Here is a 14819-nt window from a genome sequence, read left to right on the forward strand (position 1 = left end):
TCCTGATGAGGCGGGGTCAAGGCAGGGGCGGGGCCAGAGGTACACCAGGATGACTGCGGCGGGCGGTACCTCCGCTCATTTACGGGGCGGAGTCTGGCGCGAGGATGGGGGGTGACAACGAGGCAGCGAAGGAGGCGGGGTCAGTGTAGGAGGGCGGAGCCAGTTGTACAGACTGCGCTCAGTGCGGAGGTCTGTTTGAGGCGGGGTCAGAATTTAGGGCGGGGTCTGTTCAGGGCGGGATTCGTGTTCAGGGTTTGGGGCGGGGTCAGGGTTTGGGGCGGGGTCAGGGTTGGGCCCAGAGCCAGGAGGCGCGATGGGGTTCTGCCTAAGGGGGCGGTCCTGTGCTCAAGTGTGGGGTGTGCCCAGACCCAAGCACGGGCTCGGGCTGGCGGTTGACTCCAGGCGATGGAGGAAGAGGGGCCTCAGGCTTTGAGTGAAGCCGCTCCGTGTGGGATTGAGCAGCAACAGTGTGAGGACGGGACAGCGTGCCCCGTGGAGGCCGGTGCGGAGTCTGAGCAGGAGGCGTTGCTATGGAACACGGCGAGCTGCTATTCGAGTTATTTAACAGCCACAGCCCAAGCGGAGGTGAGTCGCCTGGGCCGGACAGGGCCTGGTAAAGTAAATGGGTAGAGAGGGTTGGGTTTTACCGGCCTCACGGGAGGGGACCTGAGGTTCTCTGTCTGAATTCACTTCCTCCAGTAAAGTTACAGCTCAGGTGCTGCATACAAAACCTGAGGAAACTAGTAAAGGAGTAGTGCATGTAACTAGATTTAACTAGTCTAGTACTACTGAACAGTAACGTGGACGTACGTCAGTTAAATGTCTCTAAAGAGAAGTTAATATTCAGAGTGTGATTTTGTTTGGTTTGATCCTGCTGTGTTCCTAACGCCCCTATCGTTGACATTTAAATTCTTGTTCAACACCTCTTCTAAAACACTCCCCATGTGTCCAAGTAAATGATCTGTCACTTAGTTCAACCCCTTGTCCAATGGTGATACTTTTTTTTTAAGTTATGGATTTTCTTCTCTAAATCTATCAAACTAAGACACCCCTGAAAATAGAGTCCTTTAACAAAACGTTGTCTGTTGTTGTTGAAAACAGAGTGCTGGGAAAAATCATGATTTGGAGATGCTGGTGTTGAACTGGGATGTACAAAATTAAAAATCACAACATCAGGTTATAGTCCAACAGGTTTATTTCGAAGCATTAGCTTTCAGAATGCTGCTCCTTCAACAGATGGTTGTGGAGTATAAGATCATAAGACACAATTTATAGCAAATGTTCAGTGTAACTGAAATTATATATTGAAAAAGACAAGCAATCCAGGTCTTTTTCAATATAACTTCAGTTACATCACACTGTAAACTTGTGCTATGAATTCTGTCTTACGAATGTATACTCCACAACCACCTGATGAAGGAGCAATGCTCTGAAAGCCAGTGCTTCCAAACAAACCTGTTGAACTATAAGCTGGTGTTGTGATTTTTTTTCAACTTGGAAAAGTCCAGCATGTTTGGCAGCACCTTTAGGAGTAAAAGCATAGTTAACATTTTTGGTCTAGTGATCCTCCTTCAAAATGGATTGTGGCTAGGAAAAGGTCTATAAACGTGCTGAAGATAGGGGTTAGGGGATGAGTAAATAATAGATGGAGATGGTGCTCAGAGAGAGAGAGCACCATTTGGCCTAATTGATAAAGGCTAGTCTGAAAGAATCAGTAGCTCTGAATGGGGTCCATCAGTGGTGACAAATGTTGTTGTATGGCTTTAAGAGGTATGTTGTCCTGGGATGTTTTTATGAAGAAAAGTTGAGAGAGTTGCTGAGCAGAGCCATTAGAGTAAATAGTTTGTGAGGCCTTGGTTTTCTCCCCTCTAAAGTTGAAACAGCAGAAGCAGTATGAATTGTGAAGTCTTGCACCCTTCGAACCAATTTTTTTTAGTTCTTCATTAATAGCAGTTGCTAGTATCTTTTGAAGTTGGGTGTGGAAACTTTTATTTTTCCCCTCTGTTACAGCTAAAAGCTGGGAGTTCTCTTCATGGCACTAGACTTGCATGTGAGGTAATCTGTTTTCCTAAATTTGCCTTTGTCAAGTGTGTTTATGGGATGCTACTGCATTGGAGTGGTTACTATGTAGTAGTTAAATAATCTATTATTGTATTGAGTTATCCATTGGTTAAGTTATTCCAATATCATTTGTTGTATTTTAACTGTAGTGGATGAATGAAGTGCCTTTTGCTTCAAATCTGGTAGCTTGACCAATTGAATTGCATCTGGAGTACAATATCTGGTAGTTTCCTTCAAATAAGAAAGTTAGGTTTAAGGCTATCTCAATTATATTTTGAGGGGGTTTGTCCTGGTCCATAACAACGGGAACAGCCACTGCTTTGGGGGTTTTCTACAGACCACCTAATAGCAGTAGAAAGATTGAAGAACTCATAGGTGAGCATATTCTGGAAAAATGCAGATGTGGCAGGGTGGTTGTTATGGGGGATTTCAACTTTCCCAATATCGATTTGGAACCCCCAAGTGCAAGTGGATTAAATGGAGTTGTTTTTGTCAGGTGTGTTCAGGAGGGTTTCCTTACCAGTATATAAACAGACCGACGAGGGGAGAGGCCATTTTTGATTTGGAGCTTGGCAGTGAGCCAGGACAGGTGTCAGATCTCTGTGGGAGAACACTTTGACTGTGATCACAACTGCTTCGCATTTACCATAGCCTTGGAGAGGGAAAGGAGCAGTTACCGAGGGAAGATATTTAATTGGGGAAAAGGAAATTATGATCCTATCAGATAAGAGTTGGAAAGTAGACTGGGATCAATTGTTCCACAGAAAGGGCACAGCAGACATGTGGAGACTATTTAAGAAGCAGTGGTTGCGAGTGATGCACAAATTTGTTCGTCTGAGACAAGTAAGAAGGGGTAAGATTAAGGAACCTTGGATGATGAGAACAGAGGAGTTTCTCGTCAAAAGGAAGCAGGCAGCTTACATAAGGTGGAGGAAACCAGGATCTAGCACAGCTTTAGAGGATTACAGGCTTGCTAGATAGGAGCTCAGAAATGGACTGAGGAGAGCCAGGAGGGGGCACAAAAAAGGCTTGGCAAGAAGGATTCAGAAGAATCCAAAGTCATCTTACTCATACGTGAGGAATAAGAGAATGATCAGGGAGAAGATAGGGCCGAGGGAACTTGTGCGTGGAGCCTGAGCAGATAGGGGAATCCCTAAATGAGTTTTTTGCTTTGGTTTTCTAGGTTTCTGCTTGGAAATTAGTGATGAACTAGCACATAGAGTCCTTGCCATTCTCAGTATTTCTTCCAAATGGTGTTCAAAATTGAGCACTGATTCATCGACTAATTGAGGAATATGAAAGATAATTAGCAGAAGGTTTCCATGCCCACATTTGAGCTGATGTTGAGACTTCATGGGGTTCAGAGTCAATATTAAAGGTGGCTTGCTTTTGACCGTGTGCTACTGTGCTGCCTCCTCTGCAGTATTGTCCTGTCCTGTTGGTGGTTTAGGCATACTTGGCGACAGTGCTATATCGTACACTGTTGGTAAGGTGCTATTGCTTGACTAGTCTGTGATACTGCTATCCCAATTCTGACACTGGTGCCCAGATGTTGGCATGGAGGACTTCACACGGTCAATGTTGTCTGAGTTAATGCTAGATGATCCATCAAGTTAAATTCCTTTTGACACTTTGGTATCGTTTCAACAAGTGGTTTATTGATTGTTTGTTTCAAAGGGCTGTTAAGACAGAAATTGCATTATTGTTGCTCTGGAGTCACAAGCCAGACCAGGTAAGGATGCAGATTTTCCTAAACATTAGTGAGCTGGGTGAGTTTTTTTTTATGACAGCTGACTGGTTAAATACTCACATGAGACTTGAATTCAATATTTTATTAATTTAAACTTCATGATGTGTTGTGATAGTCAAACCCAGGACCCCAGGGCATTACCCTGGATTAATAGTTCAGTGAGACTGCCACTACACCATCTGTTCTAGGGTTTGAGCAGAAGGGTAAAGTGTGACACCAGAGGGATTGCCATCAGTGTTCCCTCTAAGCTCTGCAATCGCACAGCCACTCCAAGGTTCTGTGGACACCAGCCGGCATGCTGCCACATTCCTCCACAGAAATGGAACCACTGACCTTAGAGGACTGCACATGGGGGTAAAAAAAGCAAACTGGAGATGGTATTGCATGCTGTGCTGTCAGTTTCTAAATAATAGGTGTCTCATTTAAAATCAGAGTCACAGAGATGTACAACATGGAAACAGACCCTTCGGTCCAACCCGTCCATGCCGACCAGATATCCCAACCCAATCTAGTCCCACCTGCCAGCACCCGGCCCATATCCCTCCAAACCCTTCCTGTTCATTAATCCATCCAAATGCCTCAAGTGTTGCAATTGTAACAGTCTCCACCACATCCTCTGGCAGCTCATAAAGTAATGAGGAGTTTCTTTTCTCGTAAGTTCATTAGTGTTTGAATTCTCTTTCCAGCAAGCAATGCAGGCTGGGTCACTGGATATTCAAAATGGGACAGATTTTTGATTGACAGGGCAGTTGAAAATCATGGGCAAAGGTGTTGGTGGAGGAGGAGTTCAGGGAGGAGACTGGCATATTCAGGTCAGGTAACCACGATCTTAGTTAGTGATAGATAAATACTGGGGCCAACTGACCCCTCATGGCAATGAAAAACTAGCTAAGCAAAAGACACACTATCTGATTTGATCAGTTTCTCCTGTTATTGCTGCATTGTTTTCTGGTTTCTCTTGCCAGCTTGTGAGCTTCATATTATCTGTGCCCATTTAAGTTTACTTTTCCTTCGAAATCTGTCCATTGCTCCCTTTACCATATTAGTCTGCAGTTCACCAAGAGAGCTAGTTAAACTATCCACAGGAATATAGGGCCTGGCTCTGTTCTGGTGTGAATGGCCCTATTAATACAGCTTATTCATATCTCAGAAATTATTCTGAACTCTTGTATATCACACCCATATGGACGCCAGTTATCTTTTTCTAATCTGCTTGGTCTTGTAGTAGTTAGTGTCTTAGACTGATTGTCGTTTTGCGATTAATACACTCTTGAGAGCCTGTCATTTCCTTGCACTCAGCTCCATCATTGGTTTTGACATTGTCACTGACTTTTGGTACATTACCCCACTGCCCTGTCACCCCATTGTGGCCTCTCTATAATCTTTCTATTAGCCTGGAATCTGGGAGTGAACATACGATTCAGGCTATATTACAGAAGAAACTCTGTCAAATTTCTCACTATGGATCCAGTTGACTCCACCTCTGTTTTGTGACTCTGCTACTTGTAATTTTCCTCCCCTGAGTTGCTGTCTTTTAATAATAGATATTCAGCACTGTAAATTGATTCCGATTTCCTGAAGTCTCCTTTAGCGCGCCTCTTTTTACCAATTGTTTATTGATGTACTGTTCCCTCCCATTTTCAATTATAGACCACAGAGACTCATTGTACTTTATACTGTAGAGTGCCTCTCTAACTATTTTAGCAATTTTAAGTGAAACATAGAGTCTCCTACCCCTCAGATGCTCCACGATCTGTGCTTTTCCTGTGCTACACTTGACTCTGACTCTCCAGCAAATTCCAAAATGTTCAAAATCTACCTCACAACTCTTGCTGTCTTATAAAAAAGCACAAGATTTTGGAAAGTCAAAATACTGAACTGAGAATTGCTTCAGGCCGAACATCATCACTAACTTCTCTCACTCTCTTGCTTCTAGACTTGATTTATTTCTTTGTGGTATAAATTGCTCACAATCTCAACTCAAACATGACCAATGTGAATATAGTTAGGTCCTATATTTTTATAGTAAAAAATGAGGTCTGCAGATGCTGGAGATCACAGTTGAAAATGTGTTGCTGGTTAAAGCACAGCACGTCAGGCAGCATCCAAGGAATAGGAAATTCGACGTTTCGGGCATAAGCCTGATGAAGGGCTCATGCCCGAAACGTCGAATTTCCTATTCCTTGGATGCTGCCTGACCTGCTGTGCTTTAACCAGCAACACATTTTCAACCTATATTTTTATAATTAGTTTTCTGTTTTTTTCCCAAGCTTATTTCCACTATTGGCTTATCAATATTTTGAGAGAAATTGAAAGAATCCGAGCGGTAGCAGAGACCATGAAACGAGTTGGTACTGTTAAGTCACGTAGCTGAGGAGTTCCTGCTAGACTAGTAATTAGGGTCCTTGAATAATGACTCAGACTTTATTTGACCTCCTGTTAGTAAAATGGTACTTTATTACGACAAGCTTCAGTTTGGCCTATTTGTATCACAGATTCAACAATTGGAACAAAGTTTAGAAGAAATGCTCACTAGAGTAGATGAATTCTGTGGGATGTTGGACATGGTAAGTAATCATTTCTTATCTGTGCCCCCTCTACGTTCCTTCCTTTCTGTTAAAGGGTTGTCTTTTAAGCTGAACACGCTGGGACAAGAGGATGGAAGCATTCTCTTTTGGTTTCGCTATAGACTTGTCAATGCTGTTTCAAGAGTAACTAGTCAGTGTATGATTTTTTTTTTCTCTTTTACAAGCTGGGATGATTTGGGTTGTGTGTGTTCCTTGAGTTAATTCTCCACTTCCAAACAGCAGTCACCTAGTTGTCCAAACAACCTGATTCAAATTCACAACTGGGGTCCAAAAACAGGTGTTAACTTTTGCAGGTGTCTGATGCAGGATACTGAAGTACCAAGTTGATGAATCGTGAGTACACTCGAGAATTGTAACGTGGTTACCACACGGGAGGTCATTCCATCCATTTTTTGTTTGTACCAGCTGAGAGCAATTAAACTAATCCCAAAACTCTACTTTTCCCAGAACCTTGAAAATATTTCTTTAGATGCTTATCCAACTCCCTTTAGAAAACTCCAGTGAGTTTCTCCTTTCCCAAATAGAAACTCTCTGATCAAAGCCATCATTGTTTTGAACAGCTTTAGGAGATCTCGCCTTCAGCTTCGCTACTCTGAGCACAACTCCAGCTTCTTTAAACTAGCCATGGAATTACGGCTGAGAGAACTGAGAGGTGTCAAAGTGAATGACCATTTCAAGCTAATATATGTAAGACCATGAAACTAGTTGGTAGTGTTAAGTCACTGTAGCTCAGGAGTTCCTGCTAGACTAGTGATTAAAGCCCTTAGAGTACAATTCCATCAAATTGATCACCCCTTTCTCAGTTCCACCTGTATAGCCTCACTAGATGATCCCCTAAGTGAGAAATTTACTTTAATCAGGAGATTGAAAGCTGACAGTTATAGGAGTTGAGGCTTTTTCCAGTTGTTTCAGCTAAGTGCTTGATTTTTAAGATTTGTATGTTTAATTTTTTAAAATCTTTTGCACGATTCAAGATTAAAATCTGTGGCTATGGAATGGCAGTTTATTTTCATATATGGTGTAATTGAGAGCTTCCTTTCTAAGCTTAATGTCAGTGAGGGCATTCAAGCGACAGTGTGATGATGAGTAGATTTAAAGAAGTGATTACTCAGCATAATCAGCCAGATGGGTGACTGTCAGCAAAGGTCAGGAAGCTCAGAAGTCCCCTGTGACTATTACCCCCTCAAACAGATATTCCATTTTGGGTACTATGGAAGGGGATAGGGACGCAAATGAAAATAGAAGTGGCAGTCAGATCTTGGGCACTAAGAATGAATCTTGTGTTAAGCAGAGTATGTCAAGGTTTAAAAGAATAATTGTTATAGGGGATTCTCCTGGTGCCAGGGTTAAGGGTGTCTCAATGTTCGATGTATATTGTCAAAAGGGAGAGTGAGAAGCTAGAAGTTATTGTACACGTTGGTAGGAATGACTTCGTTTGGGAAAAGGTTAAGGCTTTGCAGAGTGGATATAAGAGGCTAAGTAGAAGGTTTTTAAAAAAAATCTCAAATATTAATCTCTCTCTGGTTTACTCCAGTGCAAAGTTCTAATAAGGAATAGAAGGATAGGGCAGATAAGGCAATGGCTGAAATACTAATGCAATGTGCAGGAATTCAGCTTATTGGATCATTGGGATCTCTGGAGTAGAAAATCCCTTTTCAAAAGAAATGGGTTTCACCTGATTTAGAAAAGAACCCCTGCCTGGGGAGATTAATTAGTTCTACTTCGGGAGCCTGTAAACTATTAGTGTTTGGGGGTGGTAGGATGGGGAGTTCCTAAATAGCAGCGAAAATAAAAATCAGATGAGGATGGTTCTGAATCAGAAAAGACAGAACGGGTCAGAACAAGCTAACTCTGAAGAATTAAACTGCATTTATTTCAATGCAAGAAGTCTTACAAGTAAGGCTGATCAACTTGGCTTGTATTGGAACATGGAACTGGGATATCACAGCTATTACAGAAACTTGGCTGAGGGAAGGGCGGGACTGGCAGCTCCATGTTCCAGGTTTTACTTGCTATAGAGAGGGAGGTAAGAAAAGAGGGATAGTAGCATTTTAAGGGAAATATTACTACTCTAATTAGGATATTTCTGAGGGATCGTCCAGCCAAAATATTTGGTTGAAATTAAAAATAAGAATGGGGTGATCACTTTGATGAGATTGTACTATAAGTCCTCCAATAGTCAGAGTGGAAATTAAGGATCAAATATGTGAAAAGATTAAAGATATGTCAGAATAATAAGGGTGTAATAGGGGATTTTAATTTTCCAAAATTTTCCAAACATTGACTGGGGCTATCATAGTGTTTAGGATTTGGATGGTGAGGAATTTAAGTGCGTTCAAAGTTGTTTTTTAATCAATATGTATTTGTTTCTACTAGAGAAGGAGCAAAACTTCTCTTGATTTTCTCTTGGAAAATAAGGCAGGGCAAATGACTGCGCTGTTAGTGGAGGAACAATTTGAGACTAGTGATCCTAATTCTATTAGTTTTATAATAGTAATGGAAAAGGATGAGCCTTGTTTAAAGTTCCAATTTTTAATTTGAGTAAGGTAAATTTTTAATGTATGCAATAGAACTTGCAAAAGTTGATTTGGCTTAGACTATTGGCAGGTAAAGGGGAGACTCAAGTGGGAGGCTTCCAAAAGTGTGATAATGAGAATTCAGAGGTATTATGTTCCTGTTAGAGTGAAAGGTAAGGGTGGTAGAATTAGAGAACAATGCATGAATAAGGAGATTCTAGTCAAGAATAAAAGAAAATCACACACAGGGATATGAGGTACCTTTGGCAGGTAAGATGAAGATATTCTAGTACATTTTAGATTAGATTAGATTACTTACAGTGTGGAAACAGGCCCTTCGGCCCAACAAGTCCACACTGACCCGCCGAAGCGAAACCCACCCATACCCCTACATTTACCCCTTACCTAACACTACGGGCAATTTAGCATGGCCAATTCACCTGACCCACACATCTTTGGACTGTGGGAGGAAACCGGAGGACCCGGAGGAAACCCACACAGACACGGGGAGAACGTGCAAACTCCACACAGTCAGTCGCTTGAGTCGGGAATTGAACCCGGGTCTCAGGCGCTGTGAGGCAGCAGTGCTAACCACTGTGCCACTGTGCAGCCCACAAATGCCACCGTGCCGCCCACCAGGGTAAGGGTAGCTAGAGAGAGTGGGGTCCTTTAAATATCAAAGGGATCATCTTTGTTGAACCTTAGGACAGATATTAAATGAATGTTTTCAGTTTTTCCTGTAGAGAACGAAATGGAGGTTAGAGAACTTGGAAACAAATATTGATGTTTTGATAACAGTTCACATTTACAGAAGAGGAAGTGCTGGAGGTCTTAGAAAACATAAAGGTGGATACATCTCCAGGACCTTACCAAATATATCCCAGGACATTGTGGGACGTTGGAGAGGAAATTGCAGGGCCGCTAAAATAAATACTTGTATCATCTTTAACTACATGAGGTGCCGGAGGACTGGAAATTGGCTGGTAGTCATATGGCATGGAAACAAATCCATCAGACCAGCTCAATCATGCTGACCAAGTTTCCAAAACTAAAGTTGCCCTACTTGACTTTGTTTGGCCCATATCCCTCTAAACCTTTCCTATTTATGTGCCTGTTTGAATGTCTTTTAAATGTTGTAACTGTATCTACCACTTCCTGTGGTAGTTCATTCCATGTACGAGCCATTCTCTGTATGGAAGAGTTGCCCCTCAGGTCTATTTTGAATCTTCCCCTCTCACCTTAAAGATAAGCTCTCTAGTTTTGAACTCCCACATCCTAGGGCAAAGATCTTTGCTGTTCATCCTATCTATGCCCCTCATCAACCTCTATAAGGTCACCCCTCAATCTCTTATGCTCCAATGCAAAATGTTCCAGCCTCTCCAGCTTCTCCTTATAACTCAAGCCGTCTAGCAACATCCAGGTAAATCTTTTCTGACTCTCTCCAATTTAATAATATCCTCCCTATAGCAGGGTGACCAAACTGGACTCAGTACTCCAAAAGAGGCCTCCCCAATAATGCTGTACAACCTCAACGTGACATCCCAACTGCTATACTCAATGAGCAATGAAGACAAACATACTGAACGCCCTTCCTACCTGTGATGCAACTTTCAAAGAACTATATACCTGAACCCCTAAGCTTCTCTGTTTGACAACATTACTCTGGGCCCTACCAATAACTGTAAATTCTGCCCTTGTTCGCTTTACTGAAATGCAGTATGTCATATTTATCCAAATAAAACTCCATCTGCCACTCTGCAGCCCATTGTTCCAATTGCTCAAGATCCCTTTGTAATCTGAACTTTCTTCACTGTTGGTAATACCACCAATCTTAGTGTAACTAGGAGGCATTTTTAGATTAGATTACTTGCAGTGTGGAAACAGGCCCTTCGGCCCAACAAGTCCACACCGACCCTGCCAAAGCGCAACCCACCCATTCCCCTACATTTACCCCTTTACCTAACACTAATTTAGCATGGCCAATTTACCTAACCTGCACATCTTTGAACTGTGGGAGGAAACACAGACGCGGGGAGAATGTGCAAACTCCACACGGTCAGTTGCCTGAGTCGGGAATTGAACCCAGGTCTCTGGCGCTGTGAGGCAACAGTGCTAACCACTGGGCCACCATGCCATCCACAAAGGTAAGAGAATAGAAATTTAAAGAGCAGAAGAGATTTGAGAGGTTAGAGGTTGCCAGAGGAAGTGGATGCTGGTACAGTTACAATATTTAAAAGAAATTTGGATAAGTATGCAAATAAGAAAGGTTTGGTGGGATATGGGTTAAATGTAGGCAGGTGTGACTAGTTTAGGTTTGGGAACATGGTCAGTGTGAACTAATTGGACTGAAGAATCTGTTTCCATGCTTAATGTCACTTACTGCCATGATGCTTTCCCAAATCAAAAGCACCATTCTCCCTCCTCTTGCCTCCCCTTCTATCCTTCCTCTAGCATCTGTACCCTAGAACATTGAGCTGACACTCCTGACCCCCTCTTTGCCATGTTACTGTAATGGCTATGATATCCCAGTCCCATGTTCCCAACCATGTCCTGGTTCACCTCCCTTACCTGTCAGGCCTCGTCTTCCCTTGTTCCCAGCTTTGGTCTTGCCTGCCTTGTTTATTTAGCTTGCTGTCTTTAACTTCTTCACAAGCCTCAACCTTCTCTTTTGTCTCACTACTGTAGTGATTCCCACTCCCTGCCAGACTAGGTTAAACCTTCTTGAGTAGCTCTAGCAAATCTCCCCACCAGGATATTGTCACCACCTGGTTCAGGTGTAACCCCGTCCCACTTGTACAAGTTTATCTCTGCCCTAGAAGAGAAACCAGTGATTCAAAAATATGAATCCCAGCACCAAACATTCATCTACCCTATCCTCCTGTTCCTGCTCTGACGAACAATTGGCACTGGGACTAATCCAAAGATTAGTCCTTGAGGTCCTGCTTTATATCCTCCTGCGTAACTCTGCAGGATTTCATCCCTTTTTCTACCTATATCATTGGTACCAATGTGTACAATGATGTCTGGCTGCTCACATTCCCCTTTGAGAATATTGTCTCACTGCTTTGAGAATATTGTCTCACTGCTCTGAGACTACTTTGACCCTGGCACCAGGAAGGCAACATTCTAGAGTCTTGTTCATGGCTGCGGAAATTGCCTGTCAGTGCCCTTGACTAGGGTTCCCTATCACAATTGCTCGCTTGGACTTTACAGCAGAGCCGATCGTAGGCCAAAGACCTGGCTGTTGCTGCTAATTTCCCCTGAGACACTATACTTCCCCCACCTGCCCGCAACAGTATATATGATTTGCTTATTTGTGAGGGGGATAGCAATCTGAGACTTCTGCAGTGCCTGGCAGTCACCCATCTAGCTGACTAAACCTGCAGTGTGACCATCTCCCTGAAACTATCACACTCTCTGCCTCCTGTCTACTCCGTGCATCCAACTGTTGCTCCAAGAAAGGAGCTGCAGCCGGGTACACTTCCCGCAGATATAATAGCCTTGGCCACTCGATTGCTGCATGATTTCCACATCTGACAAGAGGGGCATACCATTCCACAGCCATGTCTGGCCCTTTTTAACAACTAGAGACTTAAGGAAAAATAGGCTTTACCTTGCTCTTACCTTGTTGCTTGCTGTCCTCAACAAAGCCTGGGACTCCCCTAATCCCTAACTTAGACCTACCAGCAGCATGACGACCACAAAGTAGCCCCTTCAAAAATATCTGGAACAAGACACAGTAACTTCTCTTCTCCAATAACATCCCCCCACCACCCCCCTCAACTTTCCTAAACATTCTCATTTAGTGCCACTACCAGCATTTCACTCTCTGCAGCCCATAATGTAATGTGGGAAATTGAAATTTTGCACTTTGGAAAGAATACAGGAGCTAAACATTATTTAACTGGAGAGAGGCTGCAGAAAGCAGTCCTTATGCATGAATCACGAATCAGCTAGAATCTGAGATAATTCACTCAGTCATTGAATGGATAGGTTTTATTTCAAGGAGAATGGAATGTAAAAATTGGGGAAGTCTTGCTAAAATTATCCATGGCACGAGTCATATCACACCTAGAATATAGTGAACTGCTTTGGCTCCTTTAAGGAAAAATATACTGATCTTGGAGGTAGGGCAGAGAAGGACTGGTGACTGGACTGTAGTAGTTCAACAAGGTAGCTTACCACCAGCTTGTCAAGAATAACTGAATCAGCAATAAACGCTGGTTTAGCCAGAAACACCCACATCCTGTGAATGAATAAAGAAAGGTTGATTACACACACGCAAGGATTTTGGTGAGAGGTTGAGTAGATTAAGCCTATACTCATAGGAATCACACTAAGAAGACCTTACCGGAGTATGAGTTCTTGGCAAGCCTGACAGGACAGATGTGTTATGAACCAGACCAAATCCCCTCAACATATAGCAGAGACCCCAACTTTTAAAGGTAAGTATAAGGCCCTGTCTTCCAGATGTGATTTAACTACTCTGGTTTTTTAAGGTAAGGATTTTCTATTTCTTTACCAGTAACTGGTTAAAAATGTACTTTTTGTATATCTATTGATTCTTTTTTAGGAAAAGACTATAGCAGAGCAGTATCAGAAAGTATTTTAACTCAAACCTGTACAAAGTAACAAAGTAATTAACTAAGCAGAGATGGCTGGTCAGGTGATGTGCTGTAGCTGTATGATGTGGGAGCTGGCTGATCCCATTGTGAACGGCAGTGACCACACATCTGCAGCAAGTGTTGGTTGCTGGAAGAACTCCGGATCAGAGTTGATGAACTGGAATCTGAGCTCCATCACTGCGGCACATCCGGGAGGGGGAGAGTTACCTGGACGCTTTGTTTCAGGAGGCAGTCACACCTGGGAGATTTGTCATTTACATTCAGCTAGTGATCAGGCACATCAGTGTGACTATAAGTGAGGCAGGTAGGGGGAACCTGAGTTCAGGAGTGGAGGAGCCTCAGCCCTTGACCTTGTCCAACAGGTACGAGATTCTTGTTCCCTGTATGGATGAGGAAAAGGGCTCTGGACAGAATGAGCCAGCTGACCACGGCACCATGGTGCAGAAGGCCATTCCAGAGGGGGAGCAAATAGACAATTAGAGGGATAGATAGTATCCTTTGCAAGCCGGATTGGGAGCCTCGCATGGTGTGTTGCCTGCCCGGTGCCAGGGTGCGGGATATCTCCAACCAGCTTGAAAGGATATTGGAGCAGGAGGGGAGGGATCTGGTTGTTGTGGTCCATGTTGATACTAACAACATAGGCAAGACTAGGGTGGAGGACCTGTTTGGGGATTACGAAGCACTAGGCAGGAAATTGAAGTACAGGTCCTCAAGGGTCATAATCTCCGGATTACTGCCTGAGCCACGTGCCAATCAGCATAGGGATAATAAAATTAGGGAAGTAAACACGTGGCAAAGGGATTGGTTTGGGAAAGAGGGATTCCCCTTCATGAGGCATTGGCATCCGTTTTAGAACAGGGGGGATCTGTACCATTGGGACGGTCTCCACCTGAACCGATCAGGTACCAATGTTCTAGAGAAGAGGATAAATAGCGTGGTCAGTAGGACTTTAAACTACTGAGTTGGAGGGAAGGGAAAGTGAAAGCGACAGGGAGTATGGAGTTAAATGGAAAGATAAGCAACAGGATAGAATATGTGCAGGCGGATTTAAACTCGAGGCAGACTGGGAATGCGGCAAAAAGGAAGGATAACTTGGGACATCTTATGACTTCCAATATCTCTAATGATAAAGTTAGCATTAAGGCACTTTACCTGAATGTTCGTAGCATTCGTAACAAAGCAGATGAACTAATGGCACAGATCATAGTGAATGATTATGATGTGGTAGGCATCACAGAGACGTGGTTACAGGGGAGGTCAGGACTGGCAGGTAAACCTC

The 14819-nt window shown here is 43.2% G+C and overlaps 1 protein-coding gene across 2 annotated transcripts in view; it reads left to right on the plus strand.

Moving 5' to 3' along the window:
• Positions 1–323: 323 nt before the first annotated feature.
• Positions 324–14819, plus strand: part of bloc1s4 (biogenesis of lysosomal organelles complex-1, subunit 4, cappuccino) — a 39458-nt gene continuing 24962 nt past the window's right edge. Inside the window, exons 1-2 of one of the 2 annotated variants that reach the window (XM_060850069.1) lie at positions 325–585; positions 6307–6378. In XM_060850069.1, the coding sequence (XP_060706052.1) occupies positions 406–585; positions 6307–6378 (252 nt within the window). In that variant the 5' untranslated portion in view covers positions 325–405. Of the gene's footprint in view, positions 586–6306; positions 6379–14819 lie in introns of both variants that reach the window. The other variant, XM_060850070.1, reaches the window with a different exon arrangement.

This window comes from Hemiscyllium ocellatum, chromosome 34, assembly GCF_020745735.1.
Source record: "Hemiscyllium ocellatum isolate sHemOce1 chromosome 34, sHemOce1.pat.X.cur, whole genome shotgun sequence".
Classification (NCBI taxonomy): Eukaryota; Metazoa; Chordata; class Chondrichthyes; order Orectolobiformes; family Hemiscylliidae; genus Hemiscyllium; species Hemiscyllium ocellatum.